The 22,945-nt window shown below is 40.2% G+C and overlaps 1 protein-coding gene across 1 annotated transcript; it reads left to right on the forward strand.

Annotated features, from left to right (window-relative positions):
- The first annotated feature begins 589 nt into the window (after positions 1–589).
- On the forward strand, positions 590–21,239 carry scarf2 (scavenger receptor class F, member 2). The gene is made up of 11 exons (XM_067570148.1): positions 590–1,294; positions 3,846–3,904; positions 4,002–4,103; positions 4,314–4,833; positions 5,364–5,582; positions 5,828–5,956; positions 6,302–6,405; positions 7,758–7,872; positions 8,206–8,303; positions 14,940–15,095; positions 17,585–21,239. The coding sequence occupies exons 1-11, from the start codon at positions 1,185–1,187 to the stop codon at positions 18,820–18,822; spliced, it is 2,850 nt and encodes a 949-aa protein (XP_067426249.1). The 5' UTR covers positions 590–1,184; the 3' UTR covers positions 18,823–21,239.
- The last annotated feature ends 1,706 nt before the right edge of the window (positions 21,240–22,945 follow it).

The raw sequence follows: 22,945 nt of genomic DNA on the forward strand, positions 1-22,945 counted from the left end.
TTGGGGACTTGAACCCTTTTAAAGAGATCAACGGTGCTCCTGTGAGAAACCCTCCAGACCCCAGGCGCATGATTGTGCAACTATGCACAGGCAGGCAATGGTTTTTAAGTATTTAGCTCAGGGGGTGCCATATGCCAGTATCCCTTCGTCCGTGTTAACAGATGGGGGAGCCATTGTCTCATATGTAGTTATTGAACTGCTGCCCCCTCCACCCCCACACAAAGACACACACACTCACACATACACACACACATTCTTCTCATCCGTCAATTAAAAACTAAAACTAAATTAAATCGATTACCACATCGCCAAGTTTGTGTTGATCTACATATCTGTTATTTTAAATCTAGTTCAAGATGATTGACAGATGCTTAAAATATACAACTACTGGTAGGGTTTATGAGAACAATGACAACGGTGATATTTTTCATTATATAAAATATAACAATCCTTTTTCACCGAAATCGCATACAATACACTTTTAGTTTGTTTAAATGCCAAATTAGGCAATAAGTTATAGGTTGTTGTTTTTTTTTATCCAACGACACAAAAGCAGACCCTTCTGCACACAGGCCTATGCAAATTTGGTGGCGCACGCATGGCGCACACAGCCAAAGATAGAGTAACAAATCAGGAATTTCCCTCCTGCCACTCCTGGGAGCGCAAGAGAGGACAAAAGTTACGGATTAAGCACTTCTCATCAGAGAGGAAAAAGCAAAGGAGAAATCATTCACTTTTATTTTTGGTCAAGATTATTGTCAATTGACACGTTTCTAGACGCACTGAGGACATTACATGGGCAAAAGTTGTTTTAATGTCATTATGAGTCTGGACCCATCTTTGCGTAATGGCCTCTTTTAGAAATGTTTGTGGAATTAACGGCGCAATGCATGAGAACGGCGTTTATCAAGATTACTGTGATTTGCAAGAGTGGGTTTTATGACTTTTTTCTGGGATTGTTGTCGCAGGTCACTTTTTTGCGCTGCTGAGTTTTATCGATGGCGTAGGACTTTTTAAAAACCTCTTTTGGACAAGGATTTGAATTTCTTACAGCAAACTCATCTGGATTATGTGCGTGAAAGAAATCGGAGTGTTTAAAATCCAGTGAAACTCATCATCTTTACTTTTGGAGAAGGGAAATGTGGAGTACAAAAGGCGTCTAGAAGGATGCTGCTGCTTGTACAATGGAAGTGAAGAACTCTTTTGCTGTTGTTGCGGTGGTTTGTCTGTTTTTTTGCTCCTGTGTCAGCCAAGAACTCAATCCTAAAGGCAGAAATGTATGCAAGGCATCTGGGTAAGCATCATTGCAAAAGAAAAAAAGAGTTATCCCGCTGGTTGTTAATGCAAATCAGCTTGTTTCTTTTCCTTGTGACGTTTTTTCCCTCATTCTCCCTTGTTTCAAATAATCCAGTCAGAGTTGCAGATAGCACTGAAAACAAGTTGTATAATCACATTCCTCAAGCATTTTTTTTATTTTCTTTAAGAACGTGGGGTTAAAAAACGAGCACGAGACAGTAACAACTTTATAAAATTGCAGTTTTTTGCAGTGTGTGCGATCCAGTGTGATCCAAGTGGTCATATGCACGAATAACGGTTCTCACTAAAGTGAAAGAGTCGCTTTAACTATTTGAAATCCACCATTATCTTCATTCTTTAAACTTTGCTTTTATGCTTTTATCAAGAAATCGTAGTAACACTATAATTCCCCATTTTGTAATTTAACTTTGACCACTTTTTCTGCGTATAACATGTTCCCTGTCCACCGTAGCAGGAGGAGGAGTCCATTGAAGAAAGTAGCTATACAGATGTGTACATCTGGAACACGCAGTGTTTGCGTTGCACCGTAGGGGGCGCTCTCATTGACCTTCACAGCATTCGTGGCACCATAACACGCTGGGGTTGATAATGTACTTAAAATTCAATATGGGGAAGTTTTGGAAAACTGTTTGAGTGGTTTGAGGAACTTGGTTATGATTACGTACTTCAGAGTAAAGCCTAATACTGTGAAAAGTGTATTCCTAGAATCCACATAACCAGGCAACTTTCAAAGGTGAAGATCCAACAAGCTTTTTAATGACTCCAGGATTATAGCTGTGGATCTCTGGTTACAAGTGTAAAAGAAAAACATCCGTGTCCACAATTGCTGAGTGCAGCATCCACAGTTGTTGGACTGATGTCGAAGAATTTTGAAATTGTGGTAGACAGCAAAGTCTGTGCCTTATTCTCCAATATGCTATAAAAAGCTGTATGACAAGGAATAATGTGTTCATAGTATGTTTAAGTATTTCTTATTTAATGGAACACATTTGACTTCACTTGCAGAGTTTGGGACAGATGAGAATAAAAAGTAAAAAATGTGTAGTAACAGTTTTTATAGATTACAGTACAGATTACAGCCAAGCCATACTTGGCATTTTTTCAAATGTAAAACAATCAAAAACTGCTCTTCAAAGTTGATGTTGTTTGTTGTCTCACAGATTCCTACTTTGCTTTGGTGGGCAACAAAATATGCATCATTTACCAAAAAAGTTGCTAATTTTAGTGCCTTTAAAAGTTGTCATTGTGATATATATATAGTGCTGGCCTTCACTGCTCTACAAGTTTGACATTTTGCCCTTCTTTCAGTATCTAACAGTCATTGCAGTGCACTCTCCACTCACCACTTACTTGTACCCATTATGTTCTTATTTTTTTCTGTCTTGAATCATATGAATAGAAGGAAGTAGATCAGCATTTATCATCGCTAGTCAGCATTTGCTATATGCGTCCTTGGATTACAAAATCAACGGCTGAATCTTGGTGGAATGGAAACTAAAATGTTTGATGATGCCATCAACACTCATTGTTTTCTAGCATCAAGTATTCTTTAAAAAAAAAAAAAAAAAGGTCTGGGAAAGCTGTTAGTCATGTGATGTTTTCAGCATTGATGCAGAAAAATGTGTTTTTGAATAAGTGAAAGAGCAGCTATTGATGTCCTTGGCAAAGGTAGCTGGTACATTCCTTATGCAATAATGGAAAGCAAACACGAGTGCAGCTATACTTCTAAACACCGATTTAATTCCACAAAACAGTGAATGTAATCTTTGTTCCTGAGTGCTGACATGGATTGGCTATGTCTTCAAGGTCAGCAAGGGTCAACGCCATACATGGATTTTGTAAAAAGTTGAGGCAGCACAGTTACAAAAAGTTAAATCCAGTGCTGTATTATGTATATAAAGTGGTAAAGACTTGTTTCTAAATCATTCTCCTTTCATAAAAAGTGAAAGCATACAGAGGTTAGACAAGTGATCTCTACCACGCGCCTATTTTGGCAGGATAAAAACAACGTTGCTCCCTACTCATTGACTGAATGCAAACTGCCATCTTCAAACATTTTAGGGGAAGCTGACGTGTTGCAGGGGCCCCACAGAGGTCACAGGCGTGGGAGGGAGAGGAGACGCATCCGTCCTTTCCTGACAGGCTTAAAACTTGGCTGCAAAATGTTGTCTCTGAATATTCACACTCTTCCTGTCTTTCCGCAAAGGCTAGGAAAGATTAAAGAAGCTGATAACCTGAGCAAATTCAGGGGATGAGAGCTTTTGAATGTATGTACAGTATACGGTTAGATGTGAATGCCCCACATTCAGATAATTATACAATCATCTGTTAAACATATGTACCATAGTTACAATGCCCTGCATACATTTGCAGTGTTGGGCATCAGCCACATCAGTGAAAACTGTGAGATCAAAGAGCCGTGAGTTGGGTTTGGATACTGCAGCTTTGATATGTGTTTGTTTTACTATGTTTTAGCTAGGTGCTTCATCTTTCCCCTCTCATTTTCAATCTCATAATTTCTTTTCCAGATCATCAGGATCAGTGTGCTGCAGTGGATGGGGGCAGCTAGGGGATGAATGCCCGACACGTATGTACCATACAGAGTGCTAACATTTATCAATACATGTCATATTACATATTGTACAAGCCAGTTGAATAATGTACCCTATTCTTGTTCACCCAAGCTCTCTGTGAAGGCAACTTCACCTGCAAGGAAAATGAGGTGTGTGTCAGGCCAAATGAATGCCGCTGTCGTCATGGATACTTTGGAGCTAGCTGTGACACTAGTAAGGGACTTTTAATTATTTTTCTGGCATTTCTACCAATTTTTTGACTTTTTGTTTTTTTAAAAGGTCAAATAAAGAAAAAAATATTTCACCTTGTAAATACCAATTTCTAGCTTGCATTGAGAGCGTCAAAATGTATCTTTTCAAGGATATTTGACTAGTCAGAAGAAATTCTGCTTATTTCCTGATTACTGCACTGTCTTTTAACAGAATGCCCTGCCCAGTTCTGGGGTCCTGACTGCAAGGGTAAATGTAATTGTTACCCCAATGGCCAGTGCGATGACTTGACAGGCGAGTGTACCTGTAATCACAATCGCTGGGGACCTAACTGCGAGAATGCATGCTTATGCCAAAAGGGCAAATGTGACCAAGAGACTGGCAAATGCACATGCCACCCTGGCGCCTGGGGTCCCCAGTGCAACAACAACTGCTACTGCAGCATCAACTCGGTGTGCGATGCGATGACAGGACGTTGCCAGTGCAACCCCGGCTGGACGGGCAGGAACTGTGCAATCCAGTGTAACTGTAACAATTCACCATGTGACCAGTTCACGGGACGCTGCCAGTGCCGGGAGAGGCTGTGGGGCCCAAGGTGTGAACGATACTGCCAGTGCATCCACGGCAAGTGCAACCAGGCGGACGGCTCGTGTACTTGCACACCAGGGTACCGTGGGAAGTTTTGCAGGGAACCATGTCCTGCCGGGTTCTATGGTCAAAACTGCAGGAACAGGTGGGGGAAATATCTTGGCAGAGAGCAAATGTACCATTTCAGAAACACAGGAAACATGCAGTTTTACAGATGCCTAATGTTCAGTTCCCCTGTCTGATCCATATTATGGTGTGGTTTTGTGGTTTTGATAGGAAATAAGATTTGATATATGCTGCAGCTGATAACCCTTAAAATATCTGAATAGGTTACTTAATGGAACAATAATAAAGTGAGATATGGGAATTGGTATTCACATTATCCCATCATCATCAGGCAACATGTAAAAGCAATTCAGGTTAAGTGCTTTACCTTCCATGGACTGTGTCGTTCTCACACGATTCAGTTGCTATAAACCAAAAAGCACACAGTTAGACTTCAGTGTTGTTTATCTCCCCTTCAATGATGATTAGAGCAACAAATCAAAGCATACAGATGCCTCACATCACGTTTCAGATCCTTAATCGTTTTAGTACACTTAAATGAGATGGAGGAATTTCTGTGTAAACAAGATAAATGAAGCTATTTTTCCTCTGCTCCTTGACTGATCCCAGGTGTGGGCACTGCAAGGGCCAGCAGCCCTGCAAGGTGACAGAAGGACGCTGCATCACCTGCGACAGAGGCTGGAATGGGACACGGTGTGATCAGCTCTGCTCCAAAGGCTTCTTTGGTGAAAACTGCCAGGAAGTGTGTCCCACCTGTAAAGACGGTCACCACTGCGACCCCATTCATGGCAAGTGCTCACATTGTAACCCTGGCTGGATTGGGGACAGGTAAGAAAACATATGCAATACAACCTGGAAATGTTAAAAGAACATGCTGTTTTGTTTATATTTTGTTGTTCAGTCAGCCCTTTTCTCACATGGTGCTTTATCGTGTCCAACATTAAAAACATAATGGCAGTGACTTTAACTAGTAGCTGCTGTAATACCATTTTCTGCACTGTGATAATGTCTATGACTCCTACCGCTAAGCTTGATAATGACTGTAATCATTGCATTCCTTCTCTGTGCGATAGGTGCGAGGTACGCTGCCCTAACGGCACATATGGTGAAAACTGTGAGAACAACTGCAGTCACTGTTACAACGGCATCTGTCATGTTGTCACCGGAGAGTGCCTGTGTGACCCGGGATTTTATGGAACCTAGTAAGTCATAAGACACCTCATACCCAAGAAAAACCTGTGTTTATGCCCTCTACAACTTTACTGTACACAGTGAAAAAGCTTGATGGCTCTCATATTACATTTGTCACACACGTATATATATCTTGGGAATTGAAGGAGCATGCTTGTGTTTTGAGGCACATTTTACAGCAACATCCTGGAGTATAGAATTCCTACAAGTGAAAAAAAAAAAAAAAAAACTTCTATCACAGGAAAAAATTTACTTGGAACAAAGACGTATGGAGAACTATGTCCCAGTTTATGCATCTGTCACTTGGAATGAATATTAAACAAATGTTGTTTTTGTCTCTTCTTTCTCTACTCAAGCTGCAATATGACCTGTCAACCTGGGCAATACGGAGTTAACTGCAACAAAACCTGCTCTTGCCATGACAAGAACTGTGATCCTGTGTCTGGTGCCTGCTATCTCCGTAAGAAAATATTTTTAAGAGCAACCACATGCTTTGTGGTTATGATGTTTTTTTTAAAGGGTTTTCAGCAAACAGCAGTGAGTCAGAAACCAGTGTTTTTCTAAATAATGTACCTTTACTGAGACAAAAATGTTGTTCTCGTGATGCACATACAGAAAGAATTATAACCCTCCAAGCTGTTTGTCGAAAATGCCAGAAGCAACTAGTGCTGCCTGTGTATTAAATGTCTAATAGTTGGCTGTACACACTGAGTACCAACAAACAAATCTATTCAGGTCAGTGTGTGTAGTGGGAGAGTTAACGTAGCGAGGCCTTGATAGAGTTTCCAGACCCAGACCGGTGTCCTTTTTATGGCTGTGTTTGTTGGCTCTGTTCCTGTCCAGCCAGAGAGAGAGGAAGAGGGGGAGAGAGAGAGAGAGAGAGAGAAAGAAAAAGAGAGAGCAAGAGAGGAAGGAAGAAAAAATAAAGAAAGGGATAGAGAAAAGGGAAGAGAAAAAGAGAACTTGGAAAGGAGACAGAAAGCAGAGGAAAAAGTGGACGGTTTGATGGAGGCAGGCAGGAAGAATATTGTTTTATAGGAGTCAAAGGTAGTAGAGATTTTGGCCTGTGGACATTATGGGCGGAGGCAGGCGGGATAGTGATATCATAAGACCTTGTCACTTTTACCTTACCCCCCTCCCAAACCATTTTCCATCCTTTATCCAGCTGTGAGCACAGAGAAATGACAACACGCCACACCCAGACTGCCCAACAATCCATCTCAGACTTATGTGACAGTGTAAAGACCCGAGGGACACCACCATTTAGCCTTTAACTGATGGTTTGCTTCTCTTCTGGTGGCATCTGTCCTTGCAAGTGCTAATGCCGTCCATAGTTATGCAATACAGCACTTATTATCTTTGGGGTGTATCCCACATGAAGAGGGAGGGGTGCTAATAAATCATTGATGAGTTATGATGAGGGGTGTGTAGTGAAGGAAGGATGGGAGGAAGTTGTTTGCAGGAAATCAGAAGTGAAAGTGTAAGTGGTCACATGTCTTGAGGGAGATAAAATTAATAGTGAATTTCACCCTGATGCATTTCCTCAGAGATGCATCACATGTCAAGCCGCTATTGAAAATCAATCATTAATGCAACACCATGATTTATCTTCATTATCACATTAATAAAGATTACATACAGTGATCTAAACCAGCTATTTAAGTCATTTGAATGCAGTGACATAGTCCATCATAATATTTTACTGTATGCCAAGGTCTTTAGTGTTAGTGATGACAGAGAGAGAGATTTTGTGAAACTCTCTTCGCTGCGCCAGTGTGGCACACCCAGAATTCCCTGCATCTCGTTTTTCAGAGCCCAACCAACGGATGGGTGTGATCGCGGCTGGAACCCTGGTCTCCTTTTTACTGATTGTCCTCCTCTCGCTGCTGTGCTGCTGCTGCCTCTGTCGACACAAGGACGACCACAAGTGAGTGACAGATAGGTGTCTTCACCGTAGCAGTGTGTGATGGGGGCTCAGTTTTGTAGTAGGAGGGCTTGCCCTGGTTATGAAAACAGGGGAAAATGTTTTGTTTTTTTTCTTTCTCTCATAGGTGCCAGGTTGTTAAATGAATAAATGCATATAAATTGTATTCTAAATACTTTTATACATTGACATTACAGTGTGAGTAGCAATGTGAGTAGCCCCTGAGCCCTCAAAAGAGGCTAAGGGCCAGATTTAATATGCCTCTTTTGAATGATTCATTTGGATTTCCATGGCGTCATCCCTTTTCAATCCTAACCAAGACAACTCTACCAACAGCAAAAAAGCCAAGCGGATCCTGTGTGGACGATTCAGCCGAATCAGCACTAAACTTCCCCGTATTCCACTGAGGCGACAGAAACTGCCCAAAGTAGTCGGTAAGCCCTAAAACTCCTTCTCATATCCCACCGCAGCGCTGCCAGAAGCTGCTATGTTTTATGTAATTGTACTCTCTGGTGCTTGTATAATACAGACTGCTAAAGTCGCATCATTCTTAGCTTCAATATTAGCCGTGGTGTAACAAGCACAGGTCATGAAGATTTTTGATTCACAATTTGGATGTTAGAGACTATGAAAACTGTGGTTGCAGTGGCTATCAGTGCTTTTAAGTTTCTTTAGCCTAACACCAGAGACTATGACAGCAATGAATGGCAGTCAGAGTGAGCATTTTCCTTTGGTGCTACCTTAGTCTGCTTTTTAGATGATGAATAGGGTTGAAAAGTGTATGGTGGCTGCCAGGCGAGTATGGGGTTTCATTTGAAAGGAATGCACTGGTTTTAGAGCCCCTTATTATTCTTGGCACCCTCAAATGCCATGTGTTCATATTATTACAACCCTAAACTGGGGCTTTTTTTCGTCCCATTTTCTTTACTCGTTTCCATCGTCTTCTTCCCCAAGACAATTTTTCTTGGGCTGAGGAGGAGACTGTGTTATTAAAAGAAGGCCAGTGGTTGTTGGGGGGCCCGGGTGGTGCTGAGTGACGCGTTATCAAAGGCCGCACTGTTTGGGTGGACGCTGCAGCTCTCTTGCTCCATGTGGAGGTCTTGTGGTATGTGACAGATCTGTCTGTGACCCCGGTCTTTTTTATAGTAGGCAGTGGAGATATGCTGATCTTTTAAACCTCGATAAGCGGTTAAACTTGGTTGTTTTTGTTCAGGGTCAGTTTAAATATACACGCTTAATTACCTCAATCTTTTGTATAAGCAGGCAGCGATCATTTTTTTTGTATAAGCAGGTAGTTCTCTTGCCCCTATTTGTTGTTCTATATCACTATAACATGATTAATCTTCACTGTGACAATACCGTCAATTGCAGAGGTAAATGTATTGTCATGTGCTGCATTTCAGACCACAATAGTAGTATTTTTCTGTAATTCTGTACAGACTTACAAACCTATAGGAGCCTAATTGTATTAATCGGGCTTCATATTTTAATTTACCTGTCAAACTAGGAGATTAATAATGTTTAGCTAAATACATAGACAGAAAATAGGGATGACATTTGCAGTAATGTTAAAACAATCAGTCAATTAATCAGCTGACATAAAATTAATATACAGCAATTTACTTCATTGATTTATTGTTAAAAACCCATTTATCAAGAACAAATGCCAAACATTCCCTGGTTCAGTTTCTCAAATGTGAAGATGCTGCTTTTGTCCACTTTATGACATTTTAAATTAAATATATTTGGTCTGTTGGTCGGACAAAATAAACCATGAGCTTGGGCTCTAGGAACTTGTTCATACATTTATAGATAGAATGATTTATTGATTTGTTAAAAAAAACTCTCTCTATTCAAAGCGATGCAGTGCTTTCTAACTTTGCTGGGCTTAAGTATCCTTGTGATACATTCTAATCTGATGCTTTTAAAAGGGGTTGTTGAAGTCAGTGTGGTGTGGAAGGAGTTAAAACATGATGACCTGGTTTCTTTTGCATGTCTGAGCAGCATGTGCTTCCTCAGTTATCCAGCTGATTATTTAAGCTAGAATCTGTCTCCATTATGCCCTAGTTCAACATACAACACAGGGACAGAGTTGCCTTTGTCATCATAGTGTTGGACATGAATATGCTTGTTTGTGAAGAGCTTGAATTTACCATGTGAAGCCACAAGCCAGAGGCATAAAAAGCAGAATTGCCTTATTCAAATTCCTTTTGAAATGAATAATCTATTTCATTCTTGTACATAAAGATACTGGAGGCTTTTTACACTGCAAGCAAAGAAATAAATGTTTAGGCTTTTACAATCAAGATTTCTAGTCATATACTTTCAAAACAAATAAGACTACCACACACCAATCAAATTTAAGAACAGATCTCAATACCCAGTCAATTATTACAACTGGTCGAAGTCTCTCTTGTCCTTCCTGGTTTGTCCTATCCAAATTTTTGCTAGTTTGCTTTCTGTTGGGCTACCCACAGAAGCATGGTCTGCCAACATTTAGAAACTCTAACTCTGACTGGGGCTACAGAGTCCTGCACACACACATTCCAGAGGGGGCCCGATGGGGCTGGAAACAGGAAGTGGTCAAATTTACCCCAGCCCGTGTCAGAACTGTGATTTATCCACACCAGGGTCAGTGGCAACAGATGTGGCAAGACAGAATGAAAACGGAAAGGGGGGGAAGTAGGAGAGGAAGACAACATTTACTCCTCTGTTAGCATACTTAGCCTCAGAGAAGTAGCTACAGGAACACTCTGTCACCTATTCCCCTCTTGGCAAAACTAAGGCTGTGTTTGTAGTTTGGCATTCCATTCTAAGCATATTTACTCCACACCCTACAGATTCAAGTGTGTCCAGCATTCCTTGCATCCTCTGTGTCCAAATGCTTCGCCATGGATGAGTGCTGAGAGCAGCACCACCTGCTTTTTTCATCTTTGTTTATCCAGGGAAAAGTTGGCTTGGATTGCAGATGTGTTTCCAACAACATTCTGTTTCACATTCATGCAGTTGTTAGTTGACTAATAAAATGGGCAGAAAGCATTCTCACACCCTAAAGTAACTCTCAAGTGCACGCAAAATAAAGCTGTTCGGGTTTTAATAGTGTGAACCAATGTGTGCAATGTTGCAGTAGTCTTTATCAGTAAATTCTTTGTGTATTTGTTAATAAATATGATCAGTGATTGGTTGTTAGACTCTGCAGTGACCATGCTAAATGTCACTTTATGCTGTATTTGTTTTAGACTCTGTATGCAATCCTGTAACCCTTGCAAAGGCTATTTCAGGCTGAAACATATTGATTCTTATTATTATTAGCGAGTAACATTCCCATTCTATGCCCATTTTTCCACGGTTGAGCAAGGCATTTGAACTAGCAGTTTTCTTGTCCCAGCCCAGTTCTCTAGCCTCTAGACTACCACTGCCCCAGGTCTGTAAATGTGTCCCCCCACTGAGCAACTGTGGTGGTAGAGCTCTGCAGCTGGGACATGTCAATAATGCCCTGTTGTGCTTTGGCCTCCATATAGGGAGGGATCACAGTGGCGTCCATTCTGCGGAACTATCTGCCCCTCTAGACCCGTAGTCTGGAAAGAGCAGCTTTCAAGGGCAGCAGTTGTTCATTACTGCACAGAAGTTATGTCGCAAAATGCCCATGTGTTAGCCTGTTGACTAACATAACTGAAGTCTTTGCATTGGTTAGCTGTTTTACATTCCTCAGTTCCTCTGAGACTCTGCCTATCTGTGTGCTGCTACACAGTAAGGACCCTGTCCATATACATACATATACAGAAGGGTGAGAAATTAAAGCAAAAACCAACATACAGTGTCTTAGTTAAGTGTTGGGCCACCACATGCTGCCAGAACAGCTTCAATGCACCTTAGCATTGATTCTAAAAGTCTCTGAACTCTACTGGAGGGATGAACACCATTCTTCCAAAAGATATTCCCTCATTTGGTGTTTTGACAATGGTGGTGGAAAGCGCTGTCTAACACGTCAGTCCAAAATCTTTCATAGGTGTTCAATTGGGTTGAGATCTGGTGACCGGGGCATTGTCATCCTGGGAGAGACCACTCCCAACAGGATAGAAATGTTGCATCATAGGATAAAGGTGATCACTCAGAACAACTTTGTATTGATTTGCAGTGACCCTTCCCTCTAAGGGGCCATGTAGACACAAACAATGCCAGCAAAATGCCCCCTACAGCATAACAGAGCCAACAGATCCCTTCACTGTAGGGATCAAGCATTTTACTGGGTTCTATATATAGTATTTTGTTATTAATCTATCATATCAACACAAAGCTTAATTCCTTTTCACAGTTCATCCAACTAGAATAGTTAAATCATGTTAGACTTTTGAATCATTTGCATTGTGTTGTAAACTTTAATTTAACATCTATATGTCAATTTGCTATAAATACACTGGTGCATGACTTCATGTCATGTAGTCACAATGGTCAAACACTTACTGTACTACACATACCTATGTGTGTGTTTTTGGTTCTGCTATTTTTTTACACACATCTGAACTTGCTTACTGTAGACATTTTGCCTCTGTGTTTACATTATCTGCCCTAGAAGTAACACACAAAGACATCTGTTGCTCAGAGGTTTAGATTACTTGTTTTGGGTAAATGTAAGAAAATCTTTTTAAGAAGAGATCATTGTTACAGTAAAGATTAATCTGCATCTTATTTCTTAGCATGCTAGCAAGACAGTTAAACAGATGTTCCATCTGAGTTATTGGTTCAATAGGTAGTAAGTAACAGTTAAAATCTATAATTTGGAAAACTAGATAAAAGTCAGCATGGAAAAACAAATCAAACAAATCTGGGTCCTTGAAAATCACTTTGTACAAACATGTCAGCACACACAAAATTTCTGCTGCGACTAAATCTGGTTGTTGTTTGAGAAAATGCTGGAAGTTGAAAGCAAAAAAAAAAAGGCACTTCAGAAAGTCATGGTATGAGGCAGAGGGATGGACACGGGAAGCAAGGGAATAAACATTAGATCTGCTTATGATGAAAAATAAACCAGACATGTTTAGTTTACACTTTAGGGTGAGGGGAACTTCTAAACTAATATTATATTCTCAAGTTATATGTATCAGTAGTGCATGCATATCAAAAACAAGCGGAGATGCATTGAAAATATAAACAAATCTATATAAAATCTGAGTGGCAAATATTACTGCTGAAATACAAAGTCAGTGCTGTTTTTTATCAGATGCTGCTTCTAAACACCACGACGTCAACAAACACCGGCCGCAGATCTCTTTAAGTAGCTCATCTTTTTTATTACAGTCAAACAACAACAGCTAAGGAGCAAAGATTTGTTCCTGGCCAGGGTCCTGGCACAGTTGGAGGATTCCTTCCATGAAGGGTTTATCTGAGGACTAAACAAACGGATGGACCCATGTGTCATCGGGCGTGTAAGCAGGGGCATCTGATGTGGTCGGTCATGTCGAGTTAACGCCCAGTACAGTTTAGGCCAAAACTGCACTGTTCACGCCAGATGGGAAGATCAAGCACAACCATCCCTCAGAAACCACAGCTGTCCTCACAGACTGAGGGGTCAGCAAAAAGGGAGGAAGGAAGATGGAGAGACGATGACAGCGAGAGAGAAACATGACTTGACCTACATATCATTGAGGGATAGGATTCAATTGAAAATTATTTGTGAAAGGTGTTGCTCAACACCTAAACACTTGGAAAGACTAGAACAGGAGAACGAGATACAACATGTTAGTTGGTGTGCTTTAGAAGTTTTGGTGGGAATATTTTTTTAACTTCAAATAGAGCCAGGCGAGTTGTTTCTCCTTGTTTCCAGTCCATATATCAGGCTATTCCAGCTCTGTAGTCAGAGCAGATATGAGATTGATATCGATCCTCTCATCATCTCTCAGAAAAAAAGCAAATATGGTTACATTCCCTAAATACTGAATAATCCTTCTGAAGAAAACTATTAAATTTTACTTTCCTTTTTACTTTCATTTCAATTACAGTCAGAGACACTTACATCAAGGATTTAACGATTTATAGCAAATGGTTAGAGTTAGATTTGGCAAAAAACTCTGCTCTTTGATGGTGCTCTCAAAGAATCTGAGTGAGATTCAAAGAATATGAACAAGGATTCTGCTATTACTACTAATCAACATTACAAGGAAGTTGGAGTGGTGGAGGAAGCAGCGGCAGCAAACAATGTTGGCATGAGCGTAGCAGCAGAATAACAGTGATTAAGCGACAGATTATAATGTCCACAATGTACACCTGCATAAATATGATTGGATGTTACTAGTCACACAGCTGTGAATGAGCCAAAGATTGTAAATCTCATATGTAGCTGATGCCAATCAGCCAATACTAGCACCACTTCAGTGTTCCACCTGAACTAACGCTATGCTTCATTTAATTGATTATGAATCTTTACTTTAGCATCTCATAGATCAAGAAAATAACAGTACATAAAAGCTCACATAACCTCAATTATTTATTAATTCATAAATTGATGATCTAGCAAATTTATATCTGTACCTTAATGGCTTTATGTGGTAATATCTACAAGTACACAATAACTCTTCAATATTGTGTAGGGTGCTTTTTTTGTCTATTGGGCTCTGTGTTCACATTATTTATTTATACCTTATTTAAAGGACAAATGCAACCCTGCCTTTCCTGTACAATCAGAATGGTTGGGGTCAACAGAGATCTGGTGATGGACCCAAACGAAACCCATTAAGTCCTCTTGTTGGCAAATTGACAACTTTAGTCTCAAATATAGATCTGAATGAAAAAGTGAATTTCTTTAGGTTTGGGTGTCAAAATGTAAAAATGCTGAAAAGCCTATATATAAAAATTTCAATATTCACTTTGAAAAGCCCATAATGTTGGGGCCTTTGTTAACTCACAAGTAAATTCAATAAAACCTAATTTTGTCCACAGACTCACTTAAACCAACACTTTCTACAACTCTGCTGCAGTTGTGAGAGTGAGTGAGAACAGACTGTTGTTCTTGTAACATGGTATAATACCCTCCAACTGACCTTTTGGCTTCTGCGTTTGTTTTCTGTTCTCAGTAGCCCACCACGACCCGGAGAACACCTTCAACTGCAGCTTCATCGAGCCCCCCTCAGTGGCTGAGCAGCCCTCCCCCTCCTCATGGTCATCCCAGGAGTCTTTCTCTTCCTTTGAGAGCGGAGATGAGGGGCCAGTTTACTGTGTTCCCCATGAAGGTGAGTCATCGTAAGAATAAATAAACTGTTTAGTTATCTTGAATGACGCACAAAAAATCCGTAAATTGGCATGTAGGAGCATTAACACACAGACACGCTTGCTGATATTCATACGTTTCCAAAGAAGTCAAGATCCCATGTGTGACTACGCAGTGACTCACCCACTTCTGTAAATCTCATTACAGAGATAGTTGGCTGCTATCTTGTGCCATCTAGGTCCAGGTTTCTCTATGAGAACAAGGAGCGTATAAACAGGAAATGGAATGGTCAAGTCAGCATATGGCACAAATCCAAACTGTGACTAACTCCTTGAAGTTTGGTGGAAAACACCCTTTTCACCAGTTTCTATTCTGGAAATCAGACAGTGCAAGTCAGGTTTTGTTTTAGGGGATTTTTTTTTTTTGTCTGTTTGATTGACTGACTTCAAGTAGTCTCTCAGAGTTTAGTTCCCCCCATGAATGGTTCAAGGACTTTGAAACAATTGATTGTGAGTTAAAAAAAAGCCTTGAGCACAAAATAATTACTGTAAACATCATGAGAAGGTTTTTGAATTAGAGTTGTGCTGATAATATCTATTGTATTGGAGCTGCTCCATGCTCCAGCTCTCAAGTATGTGTACACAAATTACAAAAATGACGTAGAACAGAAATCAGTCTTTGAATAACCTGTGTGCCTGTGTGTTTCTGGTGGGAATAAAAAAATTTCAACCTTGACGTATTTAGTTCTCAGAGAACATTGAGGGTATACCCACATTTACAATGTTGCTTAGAGTACAGAGTAAAATACACCTAAAAACAACATTGAGAAAACAAACAAACAAACAACAGATCATACATTTACAATGTTACCGAGAGCACAGAATAAAATAAACATGAAGAAAAAAAAACACCCAATGAGAAAACAAACAACAACAGTTTCTGTGTGCAGCACAGAAACTAAAGGCAAATTCAGTGTTTGTACACAGGACCTAAAGCATTAGCTAATCACTTGAATGAATTGAATAGTGACAATAGGACTGATTTAATGAAGGAGTAACATATGATGGCAAGTTGTCATTTCATACAAGAAGCAATGATGTGTGGAATAACTGTCACTGTAATGTGTCTTAGGGCAGAGTGATAAACTGAATCAAGCGGTTTAAGAGTGGAGGCAGAGGCGTGTCTATAGATAACATCACCATAATCCAAAACAGACAAGAAGACAGCCTTGATTATCCGCTTCCTACTGAACATAGGAAAATTAGCTTTGTTTCTGTACAAATATGATAAAAGATTTCCGCACACTTAGATCTATGCAGTATTTCACTACTGCTCACTTAGATCTATTTTTCAGTATTTCACTTTGACTAAAGTGAAAAATCTATTCATGATGTTGATGTTTCCACCACATTACAAAGATTTAGCCAGGTGGAGTGGTGGTCATCCTACATTTCTGTACAAATATCCCTTTTTTGTTGTAGCTTGCTGAGAAGTGTGTTAATGTGAAATTTAAAAGTAAGTTTTTGATCCAGCCAGATAACAAGATATTTATACTCTAAGACCCTCTCAATGTTGTGTCCATTCAGGGTGGTAGTATGCAAACTACTGTCTGCAATATCTCTGGCTCTGGAGAATTGCATAGATTTAGTCTTGTTTGAATTCAGGACTAATTTCAAATTAAAGAGTGCATCTTGCAATTTGTCAAAGGCTTGTGAAAAATGAAAAAATGAAAAAATGTCCCCTTACAAATTCAAATAATATCATGCTGCTACTTTTAGCTATGTAGTCTGTTTTCTACTTTATATTTTATTTTATTGGAGAAATTTTGATTGATTGTCTTGTGTTGTCAAGTATTTTTTTTCATATAGCACAAAATAGCTCAAGTTTGCCTCAAAAGGCTTTACAGTCTGTATAATATATGACACCCTATATCCTTAATTCAAAAATTCAAATAAGAAAAATACTCCACAAAAAAACAAGATTTTTTGCAGCATCAGTACATGTTTTTGTAAATGTTTCATAATACCTGTAGGCCAGCACAAGGTTCCAATAATGTCTGCTAAAGCTGTTCAGCAAAGTAACTTTTGCTGAACAGTGGCCACTGTGGCCAAATGTGGTAATTATGAGATAATAGCTTAAATAGTACAACACAGTGTAATAATAGCACAAGTAGAGAATCATCAGGTCAGCAAACCAAATCAGTAATGTTAGTGACACAAGCAATATCTACTGTATCTAAAGTTGGCTAACATTAGCTAACACAAACCACCAAGGGATATTGGTCATACCAGACCAAGTATGGCGGTATGAGCAAAATTCCCAAGTGAATAAAGCAACGATTTGTTTATTCCTTATGAATTCAACTTTTCATTTGTAAGAGGAATAATGAGATTTTTTTGCATGAATGTTCAGTGTCTGATCTGTTAAAATGGTTTGTCAGAAAAGGATTTTGTTGTAACTTAATTTTGACTTTCCTTGACTAATACCTGTTGATGTGCCAATGATCCACAGAATCTGTGAACGAAAATAAGGAAAAACGCTGTCCCAGCCCAGCAACAGAGAAGCCAGAAGCTGTCCCTAATGATGACGATGCAGGGGAGTACACCTCCCTCAAAGACACCAGCATCACAAAACAAGAAGGCAGCGAGCAGCCCCTGCTGAAGTCGTCCGACAGTGAAGGCTCCACCAGTGGCTCTGAGTCCACGACTGCAGCCCTTTATGCCCGCATTGCCCGCCTCTCCAAGCAGTCCAAGGAGGATGAAAGCAGCGGCAAGGATGGGGATAGCACTCCTACCCCAGAGCCCAAGCGCAATGGAAAGCCACCGCCTTCACCTGGCAAGCCCAAACCACGCCCACCAGACCCATCCACTAAGCCCAAAGTGTCATGGATCCATGGAAATACTACAGGGTCTTCCCAGCCAGATCAGCAGGGGCAGGGGGGAATAAAAGTACTTGCAGTTCCAAAGGAGAAAAAGAGGAGCTCCAGTGATGGATCAGCCAAGAGTGAGGAGCGGCAGAAAATGAAGGAGAAAAACCGTGAGCAGCAGAAGAAACAGGAGGGTAAGGAGGCAGACGTCAATGGCTCCCCCAGCAAGCACAAACCTCTGCGAGGCAAGAAGTCTGGGGATGAGCACAGCAGTCCCAGTCATATGGAGCACATTAATGGTGTGGTTCAGAATGCCCTCAAGAAGATTAGCAACTTCCATAGTTCCTCATCTGAGAAGAAGAGTGCCGACAGTCCAAAGGAGACCCCCAAGGAGCCGCCCAAGAGCCCCAAGGTCATCCATCCTCATATGAACTCTGAGGCTGCCACACTCCTGGCTGCTCAGCTCAAAGAGAAAACCCAAAGCATTAACAGGAACGAGGGGACAGGCCTGACAAAGACCAATGGTCTATCAACACCCAAGGGAAACCGGGAGAAGCCCACACCTCCACAGAAAGCCAAGAGGGCCCCCTCCACTGGCTTGAACCAGCAGGGCTCCACCAAGCCCCTGCTGCCCACCTCAAGCAGCCTCCAGAAGATGGTGGCGCCCGTCACCACCGACCTCGGGACCCCTGACATGAAGAGCCCGGAGAAGCAGGACTTGAACGGCTCAAGGGCAGGGGACCCAAAGTTGGATCCTACACCAAAGAAGACTCCCATAAAAAAGCCACCAAGGAAGAAAGGCAAGGAGGGTACTTTGGATACCTCGGAAATTAAAACACCCCAGCAAAAGACAGCCATTATGCCACCACAGATGGTGAAATAAGTGTTTTTATAAGACAAATTGCTGAAGTTTGTGATGGATTCCAAAGAGACTAAAATGGATTTGTTGGAAGGTGAAGCACATAGCTTTTCAATCAAGGAATTTAAACATTTTTCTTTGAGTGTGCTGTAACTCCAGGACCAGTCAAGAGTGAGAAATGCTTTTAAACCGAGGGTGCACTTGAGTTGTATTGGTGAGTTGTATTATAATGACCTCTATACCATTGTATTACACTTCAAGAATCATTTTTTGCGTAACAACTATGTATCAGTCTCACACCACAACCTGTGGCTAAGCCGGACACAACTGTGAGAACAGTGGCGCACAGACATAATCCATAGTTCATTCATCTCTATTCTGCAGTATGTCCACCACTATATTTATATATGGATTGCTTTTTAGGTTTCATAACTGTAATTTGCTATACAGGTTTCTGGAAAAAGATATTTTTGTGTACGCTTTCCACAAGTACTGAAGGTACTAAAAATTAAATCCTCTGAGGATTGCAAGCTATTTTGTTTTGGGGTTTTTCACATTTCAATGGACGAACATGCACAAATACAGTTCTATACCTTAAGCTTTAGAACAAACAAAAATCTCCAGCAAAAGAAGCACACAGATTTTTACTTTTGTCCTCTTTTTTGCTACCAGGAAAAGTTTCAGGTTGATATACCATGTTATTAGGAAAGTTTTTCTTTAATCAAATAAATTTGACACCCCAAAGTATAGAAGTTATGCTACATTAAGGACTTAGCTGTTTTCTGCGCTTGTGAGTCACCTTTAATTCCTCACTTATTTCTGTATAGCTCCTCCATACAGAAATATTATATTTTTGGATTTAAACACTTAGCTCCCTTTTCTCCAACTCTGTCAGATATGGTTTGTTGAAGCCCAAACAAGGTCTTTGATCTTTGTTCCAAAAGGGCTGTTTTAAACCTCTTTCATACTTCTGCTAACACCAAATCACCAGAATGTGCTCTTACTGTAGGTTTTATTCAGTCAGCTAAACCACTAAACCAAAAATGAAATCCCAAGCTATCCTATGTCCTCACTTTATGGCATGCCTTTAAATCACTTTAAACTCCCTTACTTTCTCTGTAATGCAGCAACATCTGCAGTTTGCCAATGCTATGTTTAAAAAACATACTGCAGGACAATCACACTCCCTGTAAATCATATGCAATAGATAGTTTTGTTGATGTAATGGCTGTTAGTGGCATTCTCTACAGATCAGTGAACATGATTAGGCCATTACCTTCTCTGGCAAACATATTTTGAGGAAGACTGCCATGTCTGAAAGAGAGAAGACTCTTTCAGTTACATAAAGAAACTAGGCCAATATCACCATGTGAGTTATTCTCATTTCACAATAATTTGTTTATGCCATCAGGGTATTGTTTAAAAAAAAAAAACTTGTATCAGAGATGTTTTGTCCCTTAAGGATTCTCTCATAGATTTATGCTGAAGTAACAAGCTGCTTTTATTGCATTGTTTTAGGGTTTAAGACTCTGTAAGACTAAATGGTACCATGCCTCCAGTGTTTAAATATGCCTCAACTGTGGATCGGTTTAAGCAAAAGAAGCTATGTTTGCCTACATATCTTTGCCAATTTTAATTTTAACTGTTATCTTAAATGAACAAACCAAAAAAAGTGGAACCAAAGATACCTAAACTGGACTGATTTAGTTTCACGCTTGTCAAGAGGAAAAAGTTTTATTCCAGTTATTGGTGGACAGCTATATTGAAAATTCTTGGTGTTTTTTTCAAGGTACAACAAGGTTCTTTGGTTATTTTTTCAGCATTTTCTACTTGTATACATTGTGTACTTTTTATTATCTTTGTAAGCTGTGCTTATATGACCTCTTTAGTTCTGTTTTTCTTGATGTCAATGAACTGGCTTTCATGTTGTATTTGCTTTTTTTTGATATGTTGCTTATTTTGGGCTCTGAAGCGAACCTGCAGTATGAGTACTTTCCTCCTGTAAAGTTTACATTGGCATTGTAATTGTTCTCTGTTGATGTTATTGTTTCTGTAACACTTAACTGCATGACGCAGAGTGTAATTATATGGCATTAATAGCTGCACAGGAAATCTGTAACCTTCTTGTTCCCTCCAGTTGTTGTTATTGCCTCCCATAAAAGATAACTCACAGAAAGGATTGTACAATACTTGATATGATACCACTGTTGAAACAGTTGCATATACGTAAAACCATAACATTGTGTAATTATGAAGTGGCAATTTTTATTTGACTGGCCCTTTCCTGTTTTTATAGGCTTGCAGTGCATTTTTGTAAAGAAGGGCCTAAAAAGCTGCAAAACATTTACCAACTGTAAGGTATATTTTGTCTTTTGTGGTTTGTTTTTAGCAACTTCGATTTCCTTTTGTGTATGGTCATTAAATTGGTGTTTCCTCATTTACTTCTCTGGAATAAAGAAAGCAATACATGTAGCTATAGTGAAACCAAAACTTAAAAATCAGTCCTCATTTAATCGATTTATAGTTATCAGATTCTAATTCATGGACATCCTATTATTTCTCATGGGGGCACGTCCTCTCCTCAGCTTCTTGCCAGCATCTTATTCTAGTCTACACTCAACTAGAACAACAGTGAGGTTAAAAAGTATGTATTGAGTAATAACCACATAAATCTCCAATTGTATTCTCTAAAGAGATTCATGTGAATGCTGATTGATATTTGACCCTTTCCTGTGACTCTGGGCTGCTGAGTCTCAGGGAAGAGGCGGGAGTCCTGCAGAGTCGTTCGGTCACAGCAGCTCTTCAAAGAGCCCGAGGGAACCAGGGGACTGTTCATTTGGTTCCTTCAGGATGGGGGACAAGAGCTCCTTTCATGGGGAGAAACAGTGGAAACTCTGTGCTAAGGAGTTAATCACGCGCTGCATATGTGTCCTCTTTTAGAGGGGTGAAGAGGGATATAGGCAGGACTGGGCCACAAGGCAGTGAAGCAGTGAAGGAGGATGAATGGATGGATATAAGAATGGATGGAAAGGTCATGTCATAGGTAATTAGAACCAGAAGGCAAAGCAGCTTTGTTTTGGACTCTATTCTTTTGACATGGTGTTACTTACTATGTACGTGTGTATTGAATGCATGTATGCATTTTATGATAAAGTATGGAGTTTCTCAGGGCTATAGAACATCACTCTGGTCTCAAATCCACTTTTGAACTTCTCAGGAACCCGCATCTATTATGATCAGCCTTGACTTGGTCTCAAACACCACTGGATGTTCACATTTAAACAATCTAAAAAGATAGAAAGTACTGAAAGGTTTTTACCACATGGTCCTCCTTTGTTTTCGCCCAAGCGTGCAAAATAATTTCAGCAAAATTCTTTTGTTTATTGCCCTTTTACGTCTTCACTATTTCACATTTTGATCTGGATCAGGTCTTTCTTTTGTCTGGCCCCGTTTTGGACTTGGTCTCAGGTCAGACTCAACTACCACAACCTTGATGTCTCCAAATCAATCTTTCCTTTAAGTATTTTTTACAGACCCACACTGGAGTCTATACACCCCCACGCCACCCCCACCCCCAAATCATCCAGTTTTTCATGTGACAGTGGCTCAAAGTCTGATTCAGTGCCAGGATGGAGAGGAATGTTGACACAACTGCCTCCATCTGCCCATCCTCAGTCTCAGCTGAGCATACCAACACAATGTTCTCTTGCTTTTCATCAACATGTTGTGGGAAAGTCACAGTTTGGAAATGTACATTGCGTGTCACCACTGCACAGCATTTCAGGATAAACTGGGTTGATTGAGCATGTGTACGGCTTGTGATGGATTTCAGAGCCTGCTGCTTTTTAATTGATTGAAATGGGAGAAGTCTGTGTATGATTATAAAACTTGGAATTCTTAAATCCCCTCTGCAGTCAGCTAAGAGTAATATTTTGATGTTTTTATTGACTTGGTACTGAAGGTCGATGTGTGAAACATAAATCTGTTTCGGCCTGCAACACAAATGAATACAAAGGAGTGACTATACAGGATAACACAAAGCATGGTCGAAGAGTCAGGGTTAGGAGTGTGGGAAGGGGGTTCAATGACATGTCGTCTGCCAGTCTAAACATGAATTGGAGCTGTTGCGCCCCTCAGTGTGCCAACT

This window comes from Thunnus thynnus, chromosome 2 (assembly GCF_963924715.1).
Source record: "Thunnus thynnus chromosome 2, fThuThy2.1, whole genome shotgun sequence".
Classification (NCBI taxonomy): domain Eukaryota; kingdom Metazoa; phylum Chordata; class Actinopteri; order Scombriformes; family Scombridae; genus Thunnus; species Thunnus thynnus.

Coding starts and splice junctions, on each gene's coding strand:
- scarf2 (XM_067570148.1), top strand. CDS start 1,185: ATGGAAGTGAAGAACTCTTTTGCTGTTGTTGCGGTGGTTTGTCTGTTT. Junction 1,295..3,845: donor AATGTATGCAAGGCATCTGG/GTAAGCATCATT, acceptor TTTCTTTTCCAG/ATCATCAGGATCAGTGTGCT. Junction 8,304..14,939: donor GAAACTGCCCAAAGTAGTCG/GTAAGCCCTAAA, acceptor TTCTGTTCTCAG/TAGCCCACCACGACCCGGAG.